The following is a 20,697-nucleotide window of genomic DNA, read 5'->3' as shown; positions in this document are numbered from 1 at the left end:
AGAATCTTTTTTTAAAATAATTAAAAATCCGTATTCTAGATAAATACCTGGAAATTTCTTAAAATATCAAAACAAAATTTGAGGATGTGTCAGAGCTATTTTTCAGTGTATTTAAACATAAAAGTGCAAGTTCATCTTTCTAGTAGTTATGAAAAATTATTGATGTAATTTTAGAGAATATATTTTTATAGTTTCTTGAGACCACATATAGAACACTGAATGGGTGAAGTCGCTGGTCCCATGCCTCCAGTTTAAGGTTCACTGATTCAGCTAGCCACTACTTTCGGCGGGAGCTTGCCGTGAGACCGTAGCACAGGAACGGTCTCTTATGGCTTTATGGTAATGTACATTACATCCAGATATAGTGAGCAATCCCTCTGTGGTCATTGCCCTGTGAATTCACTGTAATTGTAAACAATGTGTTTGCAGAAGTATGTCTAGTGACCGTAAATCTGCCAGAGCTTGTTAACAGCTTACTGCGAACACTAAAAATCATGTGACAAAACAAGCCCTGCTCAACTGATCCTCAGTTCAGCCAAATTTGAAACTACAGGCCTGAGAACAGCCTGACAATTAACATGAGAAAACAGCGTTGTTGTTTTGGTTCATGTCTTTAATCTATCAAGCCCAGTAACCTGCCTTCGGCAATGTTGCCTCAGAAGAAAACTTCTCTCTGTATAATGCATCCAGCCAACGTGATATGCCATGCAAACGGGAGGAATTCCTTCCTAGCCTCTACTGAATCTCCTGTCAAGCTTTCTTATATGTGAAGAAGAGAGATGAAAAGATTAGATCTACATTTGCACCTCAGTCTAATGTTGTGTCGTAAATATGCTGTATGCCAAATATCATATGCCAGAAAGTAAAAAAAAAAAAAAAAGAAAGCACCAACAAGCCCTGCCATGGTTATTGCATGGGGCTACAGCATCAAGAGCAAAGGCGTCCTGTCCTAGAGCAGGCGAAGTGTTTCAGCAGATACCAAACTGCACAAGTGGTTTGAATTGAAAGACTGGGCAGGTGGATATAAGGGATATTTATAACTTTTGTGGTTTCTTTGAAGAACTAAGATTATTTCTTATACTGCTTGCTTTTTAAATGAGTCCTACTGTGCACTTCTTTGTACAGCCCCAGTCAATAAAAAGTAAATGCGGGTGAGGATGAGAGAGATACAGCCAACATTTTCAGACTTGCCTGCCTACAGATATATTGTAAAGTCACTTTCCGGTCAAAGATACTAGAGGTTTGCAGGCTCAGTGTAGTTCCAGGTGGACCTGCGTGTTCTTAGTGCGGCTGGAAATTGGTATCCAGGTCACCCCTTCCGCTCTCCTGCGCTGCAGTGCTGTGCTCGGGCACGGCAGGTACGGAAGACTCTCCCAAAATTCCTCAATCTGTATATAGTAATCTTATGTGCCGTCATCTGGATGGAGAATGTCAGATAGCTATTTTTGAGACACCAGCTTTGAAAGGGCAGGAAGAGAGTTCATAAAAAACTGGATAGAGGGAAGAGTTCATTTTCTTGGAGCAAGGCTTGTCCTTTTTGCACACAGGTCTGTACAAACCACCAGTTACCTGTGTGCATGCACAGACATAAGATGTTACAGGTCTTACAACACTGCACTAACCAGATGCAATTGGAGAACAGTGGGGCTAAATCCAACCAAGGGTTTCAGCGCTGGGAATTATGAACTGCGACAAGCACTCCTTGGATGTATATGCCCTCTGGTAATCTTTATTTTGACAACCCTTTGAAATGTGGCCAGTACTGCCGGGAGCCTCTCACTTCACAGTCTTGCGGTTAGGCGTCTCAGCAGCAAGCTGATAACCTGGGCCCAGTCCTCTTCTCAGGCTGGCTAGGGCATGAGGCGGAGAGCACAGGTTTGAAACTTGAAAGCTGAGGAAGGGAACAGACCTTCCACTTTGCTGGCAATTGCTGTTGGATGGACAATGCCATTTGCTGTCAATATCCACAGTGATACTACCATGAGCTTGTTGGGAAGCAAGATCTGTACTTGAGGTACTTCATCCCATGGTAGAGGCTGCTGTGCCTCTGCTTGCCTTTAAGTGCCTAAGACTTATGACGCATCTACTCTAAATATTGGCATGGCGTACATATTATTGATAAGAATACTGCATGAGAACTTAAAGATCCATCAGGAATGATTTCTTCCTATTGTACAGAGTTCATCCCAGCTATGGTTGCATCATAGTAAAAGGTATTGCACCAAGAATGAATCTAGCCCATTGTTCCTATTGTGTCTGCCACTGAAACACTTTCTCCTGCTTTTGTCTTGGGCTAAGACTGGTTTTTGGAACTGCCATGAACCCCTGATAGTTCACACTAAAATGTTCACTGGCAATGGAGGACTGGCTTCAGCTGTGTCCAGCAAGGTAATTAACGTACCTAGCTGTGGGTAATAACAGGCTCTTACACCATGCTCTGTTGGGGTGAATTAAAAGCAAGTGCAATTAGTGCAATGGAGGAAAAAATGCATTTGATTAAGGTAGCCAGCAAAACTTCAACAAACCAATTGAGCTTCATTATTTAACAGCTGCATGACACATGTCTTGTAAATAATTTCACACGTGCAGAGCATTATCATAGAAACTGTGGATTTCATGCTGAATTTTCCACTCTTTGGCTCTTGGTGCGTTCTAACCTCTTCCATTTGTGTAAGAATTATGTGTGACATTTCTCAGCTATTTTAAGGAGTGCTGCAGCATACCAATCATACAAAATAGCAGTCATAGTCCATGAAACAAGTAGCAACCGCAGCCAGTAACTCAAGCATTTGGTTAACATTACTGCTGTAGATTTACTGTACATTCTCTACCTACATATCAAGAGAATATAACCTTTTTAACATCTTAGGGAAATGAGATGAGGCTGGATGATTTCCCACAGTAATTCATGGTGTCAGGCCAGGATAATAATGGTTGGCAAGATCCCCTGATGGAGTAAATGAGGGTTTTTATTACCAGTGGGGACACCTCAGGGCTTTCATCCAGTAATCCCTCTGGCTCGTGCATTTAGTGCAACTCACAGCAATGTGCAGAAAACAACAAAAAAGAATGCTTCTGATAAATCATTTTGTTAAGTAGCCTTTAAAAGCTGGTGTTTTACTGCTGAAGGAACAGTCCGCTACTCCTTTACAGAATTATGATGATTAGTCTCTTTGCTGCTGGAAGCAGTGTTGGAGCTGCATGTCAAAACACTGTGGCCTCTTCTGCCTTGTATTTTAGCCCTCTTCTCCTTCCTTGGCTCTCTCCTCATTTCTTCACTCTGCTTGTGCGGAGCAGTCAGTGACATCGCTTGATTTTTGGTGAGAGCAGAGAGCACCAGCCTGGGAAACAGCAGAATTTCGTGATGAAAGTGGAGTGACTCCAGCAGAGCGAGTTTCCTCCAGCAGTTTGTGTTGATCTAAATCTTCATTTCTTTTTGTTTGGGCTTTACTATTTTATTATGTTTTCTCTCTCTTTCTCTCTAAGGTGTCTATTCTGCCTCTTTCAAACCGAGTTCCCGGGCTATAGATCCAGGCCTGGACCCCACTAACAGTGCCAGTTAAACAAATACAGTTTCCTGAATACAACAGGAGGTCTGGGTTGAGTCTGATCATTGCAGAGTAACCATGCTGGTTGTTAATAGGTTTTTCCTTCCTTCTGCTCTTCGGCTTTCCCCTGGTTATGTAGTTTTCTCCATGGCTGGCCTGGGCTCAGACACCCGCTGGCAGCAGCGGGGTGGTGGGAAGGTAACAAGCTTCCTTCAAATAACATTCTCCGTGCTCGTGAGGGATATTAAATGAGGGCTGGCTTCCAGTGAGTGCTGTGTCAGACACAGGAAAGCTGCTTTTTCCCTCTGACTTCCCCTCCTGCATGGGGATTTGGGGATGGAGCTGTAAACCACATCTCTTATTTCTTATTCATTTGAATCACTTGAAGCAGTAGCTGTTTTTTCCCCCCTTTTGCTGTATGATTCTTTTTTTTTTCTTTGCTTACCTGACTGGCAATCTATCACTAAAATGCCTCCCCTTTTCTCCCTTTAATGATTCAGTGTGCTATCTCTTGCAGTCCTACCCCTGAATACAGCTTTGAAATTTGAAGGGAGCTGTCTCCCACAAGGATTATATGCTCTCCAGTAGAGGAAGTAGGCAAGAAAAGTCACACCCGTACCTTAAAAATGGAGCCACATAAAATGGGATTATCAAAAAATGGGCAGTTTGGGAACCTGATAATACTTTTCTTTCTATTTAACTTACACAATGTTCTAGTTGCAAATGAATCCTCTGTTTCTGGGAAGGGTGGAGGAGGGGAGGTTAACGTGAAACGTCTAGGTTTAAGAGTACAGTTTGTCATGATTAGTAAATCAAGCTAGTCTAATTAGATCTAATTTTTAACCCTGTCAAACATAGGTTTTTTCTGAGGACCAAAAACTATGTACAGCACTCTGAGGACAAGCATTTTGAGAATGTTTCTTTTAAAAGGAAAGTTAACCTAGCCCTGTGACATAGCTTGATGTTCACGAAACTGCTCTGTAGTTTTTGGTAAATGTGAGATTTCTTTAATCTTTCTCTATCTGATATCAGTAGTTCACAGTGATAAGGTAACCCATAATGCACGAACAGCTGAAGGCGAGGTGGTAATACAGATACGACTAAATAAGTGTGTGGGTGGCAGAGTTGAACTTGGACCATGAATTATGATAGTTCTCTACGATGCAAAGAAAAAGTTGTTTTAATAGTGCTTACCTGTGTACCCAAGTGGACAGATGCAGTCATACTGTCCTATCTGGTTGAGACACGTTGCCCCGTTCAGGCATGGATCTGACACACATTCGTTCACTTCCAGGTCACAGTGCTTGCCTTGGTAGCCTGGGACACAGTAGCAGGAGTATTCATCAACCCCATCCCTGCACACTGCTCCGTTGTGGCACGGTTCGGAAACGCATTCATCAAAATCCATTTCACAGAGTGTACCTGTGTATCCTGCGCTACAAAGGCAGGTGGGCCCAGCCAGGCCATTTTGGCAGGTGCCTCCATGCTCACAAGGGTTTGTGTCACACACGCTGATGGCTATTTCACAGGTAGGTCCATTATACCCAGCAGGGCACTCGCAAGTAAAGCTGAGATTTCCAGCAGAGTTTAAACAGGTAGCATTTTGAAGACAAGGGTTTGAGGAGCAAGGATCAGAGGTTTTATTGCAGAGTTCCTCCACACTGTCCGCTGATACATCTGCACAACGGCAAGTATCGTCTTTACGACCAGCAACGCATGTAGAGTTCTTTTGGCAAGAGTTTGGCAGGCACCTGGAATCATTCCTCATGCAAAGTGTCTCTAGAAAGGAAACACAAAAAATCCTGAGGACTTCCACAGCACTGGGAATAAACACGAGTGAAAGAAGTGCAACTCAACACAACTGTGTTTCAAAACTAACACCTCCAATTGTTGGCTTGTTGAGAAGAAAACAGGGCTGGTTACTGTGTGACATGTATCAGTAGACTAATAAATGTCAAATGAAAACAATTATGAAAATATGAGTAGGTTGTAATTTCCTGTTCTTGCCTCTTCCAACAACCATGGCCTGAGGTGTCAGGATTGCTGAATACTATATTAAGAGTACAGTTGTAACAATATTGGTGGTTGTCAACAGCTATCCAACAATATGGAATGCATTTAGGCGTATTTAAGACAAATTTATTTTTTTTTACTAGAAAGAGGAGTTGAACCACATTTTTCAGTTCAATACCACTTTATATTCTTCTGTGGTGAAAGTTTTTTGTATTAGATTTCAACAAAGCTAAATGACTTGGATGCAGTTATAGCTCAAGTAAGCGGCTCAAACCATCATGCACTTTGATATTTACTTCCTGATTATAAATAGTAATTTGACAGCTGTACAGCATTTCCACCACAAAGAATCTCCCAAACACCTGAGATTCAAAATAGCCCTCTGAGAGCCTTCCAGCCTCTGAGGCTGAAAGGACATGGTGAACACGGTGTTAAACATGTTCCTTACCCTCCAGGAACTGAGCTCCTGGCAGTAATTAAAGGCCGCTGGGAGTGCCTTGCTGCTGTAAAGACTGGCTGACAATAACAATAGGTACTTCTCACTTCCCAATCAAGGAGGAGCAAGCTGTTACCAGCATTGTTCATAACCCACGACTGAGAAACACTGATAGAGTTAAAGCAGTGAAAGTAGTGAAGGATGTTCTTTCTAGTAAAAGAAAACAAGAATTTCACCATGAAACTGTATAACTTTTTTAAATCATTATTGTCTCCATACCAAAATAAATGGCTGTATTCAGATAAGCAGAGCATACATATGTAGGTATATACTTGCTGCCTTAAATTCAGTGTTGGGCATACTAAGCAATAGCGGCAAGGTGCCAAATACTGAGTGCCTGAGGTAGGTGTGTTGACCTGGGCTGAATCCTCTGCAGTCACAGCTTCACTGCCAACAATATCAAGTGAGCTAGACTGAAGCTTGTGTACTTTTATGTGTGCTATAATCAGGTCTCCCACATGCAGCACAGACATAGGTGAAGAGTGCAGTGGGGTTCTACTGATCACTAAATTCATCTCATAATATCATGTTGCTTCTGTCATGACTTGCTGTTGTTTTGGTGTGGGTCAGTGGAAACGGTGTTAATCACCAGTACACATCCTGCAGCGTTCGGGAATTTTTTTTACTCCCATATAAACTGACTCAAGGCTGTGGAGATGGTAAGACCCAAAGGGATGATTCCAAATGGGGTGTTTGCTCTAGACCTCTATCTTGGTCTAAAGGTCAAGCTTTTGAATGCTGAGGAGAGGCTAGTGGAAGAAATCCTGGAGTTGCCTCCAAATACTGTGCTAGTAAAATAAAACAATGGCCGGTCAAACCTCATAGACAGTGATTAATGGAGAGAAGAAAGGCAAGTAGTTATTTACTGACATAAACCACCTAGAAGACAGGGACCATATAAATACTGACCTAAAAAGTCAAATGCATGTATAGTTTTTCAGTTCCTACTGATCAAATTGGCAAATCTGATCTGGAGTATAATAAGAAGAGTTCTATCCAGTACAATTTTTTCTTTTGCAACTGATTTTCACCATGTTATAAGAAATCCTCTACTGTATAGTGAACATCTGAATACCATCAGACTTCTAATGTGATTATGATGTGACATTCCTCAAAATATGAGGGTAAAACTCTAAACAAATATTTTGCATATGGCTAGAGAAAAAAAATTATTTGTATCACAGGAGGGGAAAAAAAGCAGTCATATCTTGGCCAAGAATCTATGAAATAAAGCTGAATGTTCCTTTTGGAGAGAAGGTAGTGATTCAGAAGGGAAAGACTAGTGGGCTGGAGAAAGTAAATTGCATTAAATGATCTGTATGAGAGTCCTGTAAACATACTATTTTCTTCTTTCAGTTTATACTTTTATTCTGGAGTCTTGTTTGGAAATACGAAGGGTATGTGTCTTCTACAGCAGTTACCTGAAAATGAATAGCAGAACAGCGTATGTTTGTGCAAACAGGGTGTTGTGGATGAGCTGAACTTCTCAAAGAAATTCAGACCCATCTACCACCAGTCTCTGATTTCTTCCTGGTTCTTGGAACTGAGATTCAGGAGGGTGGACACAATAGAGAAGGAGATGGGGCACGGGAAGAGAAGCAGCATGTAGAGATGCTTATCAATAACTGGGGCTAGACCAATGCTGATAAAGTCCTGGGACAGATGCCTGGCTGGCTGGGAAAGTGAGAGGCTAGGGTTGGTCACCCGAGGATAACAACCGACCACTGGGGATTGTCAGAGAATACAAACAGACTGATGAGGATGCATTTTCATAATGTGTATTTTAATACATAATATAATTTAATCTGTTTTTTCCCAGGAAGGGGAAGTGGAGGAAGAAAGCCTCAGAAGACTTTACCAGCTTAGGAAAGACAGCTTATGTAGAGATGACACTGTGGTAATAAATGGGGAGGTTGGAAAAGTTAGCTGTGTTTCATTGTTGTGCCTTCTGACTTGAGGTGTACACAGGAGCAGCAGCACCTCCGAGAATAAAAAGCACTGATCTGAATGAACTTGATGCTCATAAATAGGTACATTTACTGAGTCAAATACCTAATTAATACTTGTTTGAACAAGCAGAATAGAGATTTATGTAGTAACATTGATAGTAACAGTGACATTGTGATTTAAAACAAACAATGGTCTTAAGGATTACATAGAAATAGTTTCTTGATTGTTTCTTTTGGGGTGTTGCATGTATAAGTAAAACCTGATAAATGTTTTTGTTTGAACTATTTTTAGCTGTTGTCATGCTCATATATACCAGAGATGCAGAGGAGAAATATCTAGAAAAGGTATGGTCTTTTCTTGGTAAAGATATCTTTATTTAATGCAGGCTAAGATAGACCTGATTAAGAAGGCAAGATAAACATTGATTAGCAGGAGGAGAACTGGAGCTTTACCTCCTGTTCTTTGAAGGAAAACAGGACAAAGATAGTACTTCTGATTTAGCCTGCCTTTAAAATGACCGTCCCCAAACCTGTTAATGTTCAGTTTTGCACTGGGAGCAGGTATTTCATCCTAATGCGGTGTCAGTTGTACTTCCCCCGTCTCACAGCTCTCACTGAATGCAAAGTTCAAGACATTGGCCATGGTGTACTGACTGGCTCCACGGTTGGCAGTATCATGGACCTTTCTCCTCCTCAACACACCCTCATGTATGTTCTGATGTCCTAGTTTACATGATTTTGTATATTACCCATGTATTTAGTTTCTTTTCTTTAGCCTGGATAATAAAGAGCTTACTGCAATCTATTAATTACAGTTAAAATGAGCAAAACTGCCTTCCTTAGGAACTTTCGCATCCCACATTTTTCTTGGGATTGCACAACTTTAAAGAGCTTTCCTTTCAGTCTGTCTGCCTACTTAAAATTCATTAAAAGTGCATGTTTGAAGCAGCACTGCAAATTTGAAGAAATTATCTATGATTAAGTTATAACATTATCTAACTACTGTACTGTGTAAACTACAAGAGGTGAGGTCAATCATTCAAGTGCTTCTTAAGTAGGACCACTGTGACGTGAGAAGCCATTTAGTTAATTATTACTGCTTTTCCAGAGATAATTTGCATGCAACAACTCAATTTGTTGTAATGACTGTGTGTGAGAGAAACTGAAGCATTTGCCAGTCCGCAGTTTTGATAGCAACATACTAGCTTTGAGCACTGGTTAAAAAGCTTCATAGCTCTCTGAGGCAGTAATAGTGGATGGAAAATGAGAGAAGAGGAAAGAAAGCCCTAAAAACACAGTCTGTAGTGAAGGCAACCTATTTGTCTCCAAGGTGACGCCACGATGGGAAAAACATGAAACAGAAAACCTTGCCTGGATTTTTTTTTAGCTAGTATCTTAATTTCAAATCCTCTGGCTTTTATAAAACAAATTTCTTATGCAGAAATTGCCAACAAACAATTCAATAAATCCAATACTCCCTAGAGGATGCTTTTGTCTGATTCGTACTACAAGTTTACAGTGAAGCAATAAAGTTTTTGGAGTTTTATCTTCATTCTAATGCGCTGTGCCATGTTTTTTATTATTTGTATAGTTCTCGAGGAACACAAGAGTTCCGAAGGTCTTAGCAGACATCTAATAACTGCTGAGTTTTAGCTTACTTGTGATTTAAAGGCTAGGACCAAGAGTTTTTGTTAGGGGTGCTATACAGTAGTTTTGCCCCAGCAGCAAAATTGCATCTCAAAAAGGTGATCATCAAAGGGTATACAATTATCATACTGTGGTTATCAAATGGTATGCCGTTCACCAGGACATTCCCATGATTTTTTTGAGAAAAGTCATGTTCCTAAATGACATGAATGCTTCAGAAAACCCTGGAATCCTGGACCGCTAGTTAGAGCACCATTTTCCAGCTATTTAAGACAAGTTATTTACACCACTTCCCTTTCTGCCCCACAGAAACTCAGTTTCCCTGCTGCTCTGGAGTGATGCGGAAGGGTGGATTTGGGAACCTGTTGAGCTATTGAGAGCTATGTGGAAATGAGAGAGAGAGAAGATCATAGCACGTGGAAGCTGAACTCCCCCATGCTCTGTGATGTGATGTGGCAGAGCATGGCGGTGCTGATGCAAAGGCTGGCTCAGTTTGAGCTAATGGTAGAAGAATATTCTCTACTACATTTGCAGAAAGAGGACAGAAATGTTTCAGTGTTTTGAGGGGCTTGATTTTTGGTAAGGTTGCAGAGGGATAACCTGAAAAGGCCTCATGTTCTAGCTCAGATATGCAGAGGAGTCGTCTTCATTCTTAAGCAATTAAGGTCGCTTCAGCAGTGACTTGTTCTGACAGAGTCTTAAAATTTGTATGTAACATTAGAAAAATGGAAACAAAATGCCGATCACTTTGGATTTACACTGACTGACACGTGAGGTAATTATCAGTCTCTTTGTAAACATTGGTACATTAATCTAGTTACGAGAGGAATTAGTGCCAAGCATTTTACCCCACAGTTAAATCCTTTCGATGCCGACGAGATGTTTGGCAGTAAAATTCTCTGCAGTAAAGCTTGCCATCTGCTGGCAGGCCACCAGTACTGCCGGAAACATGTCGGTACCTGCAGCTTTCGACAGTTGGCGCAAACTATTAAATGTAAGAAACGCTGAGAAAGAGCCAGTTTTTTCCTCTTGGATAAGCTTACTTAAATGCATTAAAGTGATGTTGTTAGTGTATGAATAATATATAACTGATCAGCACTAAAAATGCATTATTTTGGTCTGGTAAAGACTTCTTGCTGATCAGAAACCACTGAAGTGATACAAAACAATTTGGGTGTTGGAAGTGCATGACAATGAGCACAGGAGGGCAAAATTAAATTAGTTGGAAAGTTAACATAAACAGGGCAGGAGTTTTTAAAGGGCCAAAGCAATTTGGCACAGATCTTCTGACTCCTGATAAGGAAACTAATGTTCCTCAGTAAAGCAGGTAATTTTGAAGAGCTCATCCCTATATCTTTCCGGACAATTTGGTTGGGTTTTTTGGTTGAATCAGAGACCTAGAGAGTTCACGTGTGCTTTTCAAAATAATCTGTTATCTTAAGTTGATAAAATCAAAAGTAAAGTAAATTGATGATCCCAATTCTGAGAATCTGATTAGCAATCTTAGCCATTCAAAGTCCACAAACAAAACCTAGCGAGCTGTGTTGGGTTGCTTTTGGCAGAAATGTCTTTCAGCAAAGACTTGTTCTTTCTGGACACGACTCTCCTTACAAGTTGTTGAAATATCATAATCAGCAGCAGAATTTAAAATCAAATTTCAATCACTGCTAATCACATTGTTATGAACTGGAGTTCACTTGACTGTGGTCATGCCTGCACTTTGCTAATCATCTCATCATGCTGGAGGCTGTTTGTAATTTGCAATGCTATTCTTCAAATGTGCCTTCTTCCCCTGAAGGAGGACTCGAAGCTTCACAGAAGCTCTCAACACTTACAGCTTCAGGGTCTTTTACATAGGCCACAGAGATTTTCTGACCTTCTTAACAGAGCCAGTCTATTTTCTAGAAAAAAAAAAAATCTATGAGAGAGAGAGAACTTCTTGATACCCATATAGTCATCAACATTGATGAGTTTACTGTGCTTTGAGGAGGACTTCTTTTTTTTCTTTTGCCTGCACTTTGCTAATCATCTCATCATGCTGGAGGCTGTTTGTAATTTGCAATGCTATTCTTCAAATGTGCCTTCTTCCCCTGAAGGAGGACTCGAAGCTTCACAGAAGCTCTCAACACTTACAGCTTCAGGGTCTTTTACATATGCCACGGAGATTTTCTGACCTTCTTAACAGAGCCAGTCTATTTTCTAGAAAAAAAAAAAATCTATGAGAGAGAGAGAACTTCTTGATACCCATATAGTCATCAACATTGATGAGTTTACTGTGCTTTGAGGAGGACTTCTTTCTTTTTTTCTTTACTTTTTTTTTTAAACAGAGTTATTACTTCACACGTTTGAGTTAAAACTAGGAAGCTACACCAGCTAATGCAGATAAAGCAGTTCACAGCAAAATCTGATTTTTTAACAACTCATACATTTTGGAAAGAAATGGATAGCAAAAAATGAATAAGCTGGTCTATGAGTTGAGAAATGAAACTTTTTAAAAATACTCCTAAGGAAAAAATGATCGAATTACAATAGCAAAAAAAAAGTGTTTTTTTTTTTTAAACCCAGAAAATGTGTGTTGGTTGGGGGCTTTTGTTCTTTTTAATTTCCTAAAATAGCTTATACAATTGACATCTTGGTTGTGGTCAGTAACTAGAGATAAAATTTCATTGGGATAAGTGAAGGAACTGTTGCTTCTCTTAGTGCTATTACTTCACTCTGTCTTCTGTTGACTCAACAACAGCATACAGCATTTGTTCACAACTGAAGGCTTACTTTATGATCAAATAAGCTCACTAAAGAAGTCATGGGATAACATGATGGTAGCAAGGGTTTAGATAGCCCAGTGTGTGGAGTTAGAAACGAGAACCTTCAGTGCTCATGTTCATTTCTTGTTTAAAACTTGCCCCTGGGATTTTAAAACAAGTGTGCAAATCTGTGTCACTAAAATATCAAGTTCTGTGACTTTAGTGAGATCTTGAAATAATTAGCATTTAACTGGAAATACTAAAATATTGCCCAAGGCATTTAGTGCTGCATTGAAGAGCACTTGGCTCGGCATAACTAGGCATATCTCAGTTTATCTGCAGTGCACCATGACATAGAAAATACAGTTCATCACTATGACAATAACTTCCTTGCAAAGACAGCCTTAGAAAGTTGTGGGTGTGCATATATATTCAATCTGGATGTATCCTGGCGAACTAGAGAAGAGATGAGCACAGCTGCATAATCAACAGTGACAGAGATTGGGATCAGATACCTTCACCATGGGCTGAAAGGCAGAGATGCCGCTTGTGGATCAGCATTTGGCAGATGGGGAAGAAAAGGACATGAAACCATGCCATTCTGGATAAAACAAAGCCAGGTAAGGGGCTATCTTAGCCCTCAAAATAGCTTTTCCATCGAGATTCTCTATGAATAGATAACTTCAGTGTTTCCACACAGTTCTGATTGCCAGACTAAAGTATCAAACTTCCTAAACACTGCACTAACATTATTTTACCCCTTCCCGGCACATCTCCCAAAACATTTGTCTACCATCTTAATTATTTAATGTAATGAGCAGCTTGTAGTTACTGTGGCGCCATTTCTCCTTTGCAAGCTTTACCTGCGACAGAAGTGCCAGCCCCAGGACCTGACCTGCTCTATCCACAGCTGGAATTATTACTCAATCTGCTCAATGAAAAAGTGTACCTTGGGAAGGTATGAACAAACTTTTGCCAAACAAGCAAGCACTTGTCATTGTGTCTACAAATATTGTGGTCATAAAGGGTTAATCCTGAATCTTTAACTTCAATTGTGTGTCCAAAACATCCTAGCATGTTGTTATAGAAACCACTTTCAGGCTTTAAATCTTGAAACACAATTATTACCATAGTAACCACCACCGCACACGGGCAGAAAAGGAAAAAGGTGGTTACACAAATACTCCATTTCTATCAAAAAAGCCCATTTTGTTTTCAAGTACATTTGCATCAGCAAAAACAAGGAAAGTAAATTAACAACTTATTTTCTGAAGCAGAAGTATTGTATATTAGTGTAAGAGTAACAACTGAATAGCATTAAAATTTTAAAATGTTGTTTAGGAAACACTTTTTTAAGATTAAAGCTGTCTGTGATTCAAATTACAGAACTGGTTATTAAATCAGTGTCTCCATTTCACTATTCTCCAAACATTTCTGCAAGCTTACACTAATTTGGTGCTGCTCCCCAAGAATGAAGGCCGTTACTGTTGGCTGTCATTTTCCTTCGCTGTCTTTTTAGCTTTGTGCTGTCCCAGAGTTCCTTACCCTGCGACCACTTCAGCAGCAGCAGTCCTTACAGCTGCACCGACTGATGATACTAAACACAGCAACAATTTGACAGGCTCTCCTACAAAGCAGCCATGCAGTGACTGTTTCATCACGCCGCGGTGAGGTGTGCTAGTTCAAAGGCATTCGCTTGGCGTGCGTACACACACAGCTCCTTTCTGGCTAGTGCAAGAGTGCTGGAGAAAAGGCGGGGAATGGGTGCAGCTCATGAGCTTGTGAGTTGTGTTGTCATCAGTGGACAAATAAACAAACATCTCAAAAATGAGGGAAATGCTTTCTTCTCATAGCCCCCCTTCACTTCTATCCTTTGCTTCAATGCAGTAAATACTTTTTGGCTCTCACTTTGTTTTGCATCATACCCTAGTGTCTGTGCTGGGAACAGGAGGAGAATCAGGCCCATGAGCTCAACAGGGCTCCTACAGATAGAATTTGGAGGATTTTTGCTTCAATTGGCCATCAAGGCATGGTGCTACTAGCAATGCAAACAGACTGGCTTCTAATGTGAATAAAGGAGTTCACCCACTACTTCTTTACCTTTACGTTTAGCACTACAGCGCTGCAGTTTAAGTTGATAGTGCATAGTGATTGTCGTGCTTTTACTATGCACAGATATTTTTGTTTGTATAAGATGCAGGACAGTTGGCTGATCAGTCCCAGAAGGTAGCTGATATCCATTACAGAAAATGATGCAGACACTGATGTAGAAACTGAACTGATTTCTGCTGTGCAATCCCCACTACTGTATACACTCTACCTGAATATAACTTTCCTCTTTAATAGTTTCATGATATGTCTCCACATTCTTATCTTCTAACTCTGCAGAAGAATAAAGATATGAGTGTAATGAGGTGTTCTTTCTCCCTTTAGGAGTGATGAAATTTCTTTTTAGTTGAATTCACACAGCAGAATTTATTCTTAATACTACAGAACAGGATTCCGCCACACAGGGACATGGGAGATAAATAGGCAGGTGAGCAACAACTGCGACACATGGTGGTGGGAACCTGGGGGCCAGCTTCAAGTTTGCCTTTCTATCAGCTCTTCAGAGGCAAAGAACATGGAAAATTTATTGTGCTCAAAATCTGAAACAATTTTATTTAGGTCATAAACCTGATTGCTTATAGGAAAGATTTGGTGATTCTGCAGGTTAAATGTCTTTGTCCCAAGGATTCAATCAATACCTTTCCTGCCTGCACTGCTCTTAGGGCTTCATTAAAGCTGGGGACGTGCTCACCATATAACTCAGGATACAGAGCCATGTGTGTAAAGATCTCTCCTGTGAGATGAAAGGTTTTGCAGAAATAAAGAGAGAAATAAACAGAGGAAACTTAGGTGGTTTAGTTAGGGGTGTGAATTATGTCTTATACTTTAAAATGTTATCATATACTGCTTGCCCTTAGGTTTCTCAGCATGCCTAGATGAACTTGTTCGGATGGGTGGGTTTGTAATGCTTTTGTGAAAGGTGTTTTTCCTGCCTTGCTCCCAAGAGTTACAAAGATGGCAGCATCAAGCCTTTTAAAATTAATGGAAGCATAATCTGGTGTTTCCAAACCTGATATGTGAACCCAGTGAGGCGTGCAAGTGGTGCTGGGGAAGTGGAAAAATGAAAGCAATGCTTGCAGTTGGAAAGATACCACCTGTATTCACAGCTATGCTAAGGAGGAAGGCCAAAACATACACCTTGAAAACAGACACATGGCAAAATAAGGAGGGAAATGGTGCCAGAGCCAAAAAGGGTTGCAGAAAGACCAAAGCATGGTCTCACTTCTTCTCTGCATCAATGGGGGGATTTTCGGGAACACAGAGGGAGTAACGCAGCGTAAAACTGTCAGTTTGTGAGTTTGGGTGAAATCCAGTTGCTTCTGGTTCTGTCTGAGTTCCAAATAGTGGAAAACAGGGGGCAAAGGCGCTGTTGCCTCTTGAAAAGGCCAAATCTCACCGAGAGACACAAGGTTTCACAGCTTCTCTGGAGTCTGGAAAGAGTTTGTGGCACTTTGCCTTTGTGTAGGACAGAGGCCCCCGGCTCCCGTTGAGCTCCTGGCTCCCACTGAATTCAGCCTCAGCAAGGAGCTGGGTGCTCGCCTGAGCTGGGAGACTCTGCCCCTCATGCAGACCAGCTACCGCTGACTTGCCGCACTGAGATTTCATTTAGGTCAGAACACGCAAGCAGCCGTGCTACTGCTGTGCTCAGCTACTAACATGGGAAATAAAAAGTAATCAGAAATGCTGCCAATTGCTGCTAAATCATTGATATACTGAGCTTGGAGTAGAGGGGCTAAAAATTGAGTACAAGACTGACTTCAGTTCTAAATTCTGTGTCCGTGCATTGTTTGCTTTCGAAAGCCATTAGAAAGCATCCTCTTCAGTCTCCTTTATCTGTGGTTCTACCCTCCACTTCATTGCCTCTTTCCTTTTCTTAATATGAAAACAGCATACAGCAGTGATTCCGATATACAGTAGTGCATAAAGATGCTGTGAGTTTAAAATATACTCTCAAATGTCTGTAACACTGACCCAGGTGTAATTTCTTTCTGTGAGACAAAATTGGATAGGCTTAAAGCCCTGATTGTTAGAAAAGCATCATACCAACCTGTAACATGGGCCAAGAATTTCTCTTCTGGTGAGGGATATTTTCACCTCCACTTTGCTAGTCACAGATTTCAGAAAATTAGATTTTCCCTCTGTAAGTCACGCTTAAATTTTGGCTTCAAGAAAATATGCATATGCTCATTGGTACTACACTAGTAAATCATAGGGAAGATGCTATTGTCAGGTGTATCACACAGGCATATGTTCACAGCCAGGTTTTGATGACTCCCGATTCAACACAGTCTCCACAAATACTTGTTTTTATAGCATTCGGATAACTAGAAGATCCCATCAAGGCATATTATATCAGATGCACCATATCCCTTCTGCACAGCCAAACCTCTAGCAACAAAATGCACATTCAGAAAATGATGGTTTTTAGCATACTAGAACAGGGGCAAAAACCATGACAAAACACATAAGGGTTTTTATAGATTTTTCCCAGCTGGCTTACTATGCTCTGCTTTGAAGTCCGTAAGGAAATGAATGTTTTAAAGTTTCTAGGTGCAAAGCTGTGTATTGATGTGTGCAGATGTTGAGAGTGCCTCCAGTAGGTTCTCAGTAACACAGCTGAGAACTAAATGTTGCTGAAGCCAACAAAATGCAGCAGAACAGCAACATCAGCTCCAACTTTAGACTAGCATCACACTGATATCCATAGCCACCGGAGTGCATGCTGTCCCTCCAGGCTTGCTGAATGCAGTCCTTTTCTCACACAATTTCAGTTTCATACTATGTAACAGTACTCTCATATCAAAATCATGACGCTGCTTCTCCTGTCTCCCCAGGAGAGAGTAATCAGCCCTGTGGCAGATCAGCATTATGTTGCTGGAAATACACTGCACTGTGATTCAAATGCCACAGGAATCGGGAGAAAGCTTCAGTGCGGCTGTGATGCACAGTGAGTACAGAGAAAGCAAGGTCATTCTTTTCCAGCATGAACTTTGTAGAGGAGTTCGCAGTCCAGCCCTTTCTGTTATTTAGTAAATTCTTTTCAATAGAAATCACCTACAATTAGCTCTGCATGAGCTAACTACCAGTTGGGATTTAGAGACTGCTTGGGAAAAGTCACAGCTCCTGTATTTTGGGACAGGCTAGAGTCTAACAGGGGGAACTGGTGCAACCAGAGTTTCCATCTGCTCTCCTGCTGAGCTCCTGTGCTGAGAGCAGCTACCAACAGGGCCAAGATCGTAACATTGAGATTGGTGAAAAACAATGATGTGATCATGATCTGCACAAGTTGCCCTCACTGACCTCATACAGGTATAAATCAGTCACAGGCCCAATAGAAGGATGCTATAACATGAACTTTTGCAGGGGGCTAGTCTTTTGAATGCTAGTTTCACGTAACAGTGAAGCTCCACCATGGTCATGGCCCTGACATGACGTCTGTGGCAGCTTTCCTGACCTGCAAACAGACTGTATTGTAGCATCCTAAAAAATCTACTGACTTGTAACAGAGGAAGAATTAATTTGTTTCATGGTTTTACAACATTTTATTTCCAGAGTAAGCTCAGAAGCAGATCCTAATCAGTCTCTAAGCTACATGATATGAAATTACTAGTCCCAATCCACAGACCACCATGGTTTCCTTTCCCCTGATTTCAAACACTGTTTGCTGATTAATGGCAAAACTCTATGTCCACCCCCCAACACACTACATAACGTGCAGAGATGTTGGTCCACCAGCTCCACCTTTCCCTAAGAGCCACCACCCTCTCCTTGTCCATACTGTAATCCTAGAGAGGACTGGCCAAGCCCTCGCTTGATGACACCCCAGAACTTGATTGCACCTGGCAGCAATGCAGTGTAATCAAATGAAAGAAAGAAAGTTAAATAAAAGCCAAGAGAATAGCAGCTGCAGGTCACGTTGTCTTCTCTGTCGTACAAGAACTTGGATTGAAATGAGATTTTCATGAATTTTTGGCGGTTGCTAGGAAAATTGGAATTTTTACTCTGCTGGTATCTATAAAGCAAGTCCTCAGCTTGACATTTAGTGTTCTGTTCAGGTAAGGATCTGGCTCTATCACATGGTTATTTATGCAGCTCATTTGGCTGCCTTTCACTTTGCAGCAGAACATGATGCTTAGTCTGTGTAGTGGCGTTCACAGCAAAGTACACTGAGCTCATGACACTGCCAGGCCAGACCGGGCTGGTAGACCTCCTGCTCTCATCAGCTCTGGCATATTTTTATGTCATAGCACTTGTCTGGCTGACAGTCACTTGATGACTTTCTCAGAGGGTTCAAGGCTGTATGTGTCACACTAGTCCAGATGCTCTACTGAGGTGACAATTTTCCTTCCTTGTCTCCTACATAACAATAACAGAAAAAAAACTTTGAGCTGTAATTTATTCACAAACTCCTTTTTATGCCTGATTTTTGAAAACTTTAACAAATACTAGTTCAGTAATGTGATACATCATCCCCAGATCATTTAGCAGTATAGCCATAGCCAAAGTTGGCTCCAACACTATGTCTCTCCAACACTACTGTTTCTGTTCTAACTCAAAAGTATCAGGAGCCTTTCTTCGCAGAAAAGCAGGATGTCGGACTGGCCTTTTATCCCAAAGTTCGCTTGAGGTGATGGCTCACAAGCTCATCTTTGTTTTTTGTGGTTGCCAACAATTCAGGTACAGGATTTTACTGAAACTTGTTGCCTGTCATGCCCAGAGCATGTCCCCTCTCCTGGGGATTTGGCTGCCAGGGCTCAGGGCCAACACTGATAGCACAGCTCCATGGCTTTAGGAAGCCTCAGCAGTGACCTGTCCCTCCTTTGCTTGGAAGCTGCTTTTAAGGTCAGGCTCTCACCCTTGGTATCTGCTTGGCCATGTACTCCAGTCCTGGACCCTAACCTGGGCTTGACCTCCTGGCTTCACCTCACTATGGACCTGCCTGGTGATCACTGGACCACAGCTTGACCCTGGTTACTGTGCCCCAGAACTGATCCTGACTTATGGACTGCAGCATCACTATAGACTTGTCTGTCAATCACTGGACCGTGGCTAACCCCACCTGCCATCACCTGATCTGCCTGCCTTGCTCAGGTCCAGTAGGGCTGATCTCTTCAAGGTACGGTCACTGCCCTGACTGCTCTGCTGTCATCCTCAGCTCCCAGCTTCCCTTCCCTTGCAAAGCAGCCCGCACTTGCTGCTCCCTGGCCATGCCTTTCAGATTGAACTGGTTTTCTTTGCTTAAGATAAGAAAATCTCAAGCTGCAAACCTACATGTGCCCAACATGGAGAAGAAGGACATGATTTTTTTTTTTTGTGTTACACTGAAGTGTTAGTGCTTTCAAAGCACTTTCCATACTCAAAGCATTGTGCAAGCATCCTATAGTTCAGGGGAATTACACCAACTGTACTAGCATGAGCCATGCAGAGTCAGAGATCTCACAGGGAATCTCTTGGTCTCGCAGCACCGATCCCAGTCTCCAGTGTGCCTGTGTCCTTTGAGGAGGAGTGACTGACCCAAAGGAAGAGCAAGAGTAGGTATTGAAAACCCACTCTATAATTAGGGATGCCTTTCTCTGAAACCTTTGTAAGATGCTTCATTGTACAAGTAAAGCAAAACCAGAATATTCACCAACATCAGGGTATGCCCAGGAGCCTTCCTTGGGGAATGCGCTAAGTAATAAGCCTCTCGTATTAGAGGAGTATCACCAAAAGGCAAATTGTTTCTATAAGCCTTATGTGGTGGTGTGTTTTATAATAAAACTACCTGCCACTAGGGCATGAAATATCTGCTATAAATGAGGAGGTATCCAGCAAGCCTTCATCAAAATTAGAGCAGAAAGATTTTTGCCAGTAAAATGATACAAAATTTAAAACCATGAATAAACAAACACTATCCAGTAGCCATCAATATAGTGATGGCATTTCTTGGAGGGTTTTATTTTATAATTATTTTATTTCCCTGTTAATATTCTCCTTTATTTCCTCTGTTTATTTAATTTATGTAAGAAGTAGATCTGACTCCTTGTCTCTCCTTCCTTTCCTAGTTCTAGGAAAGTGTTTAGTATCTTCATCAATGACATAGACAGTGGGATCGGGTGCACCCTCAGCAAGTTTGCAGATGACACCAAGCTGAGTGGTGCGGTCGACACGCCAGAGGGATGGGATGCCATCCAGAGGGACCTGGACAAGCT

At 41.4% G+C, this 20,697-nt stretch overlaps 1 protein-coding gene across 1 annotated transcript in view; it reads right to left on the bottom strand.

The window, feature by feature from the left end:
* Positions 1–20,697, bottom strand: part of CRB1 (crumbs 1, cell polarity complex component) — a 114,119-nt gene that overhangs the window by 69,253 nt on the left and 24,169 nt on the right. Inside the window, exons 2-3 of the mRNA XM_009283215.1 lie at positions 10,502–10,638; positions 4,743–5,368 (exon numbers count right to left, since the gene is read on the bottom strand). Coding sequence (XP_009281490.1) covers positions 4,743–5,368; positions 10,502–10,638 — 763 coding nt within the window. The remainder of the gene's footprint in view (positions 1–4,742; positions 5,369–10,501; positions 10,639–20,697) is intronic.

This window comes from Aptenodytes forsteri, unplaced genomic scaffold, assembly GCF_000699145.1.
Source record: "Aptenodytes forsteri isolate BGI_AS27 unplaced genomic scaffold, ASM69914v1 Scaffold181, whole genome shotgun sequence".
Classification (NCBI taxonomy): domain Eukaryota; kingdom Metazoa; phylum Chordata; class Aves; order Sphenisciformes; family Spheniscidae; genus Aptenodytes; species Aptenodytes forsteri.
Note: the sequence above shows the minus strand (reverse complement) of the source record. Positions and strands in the feature narration are given on the sequence as shown.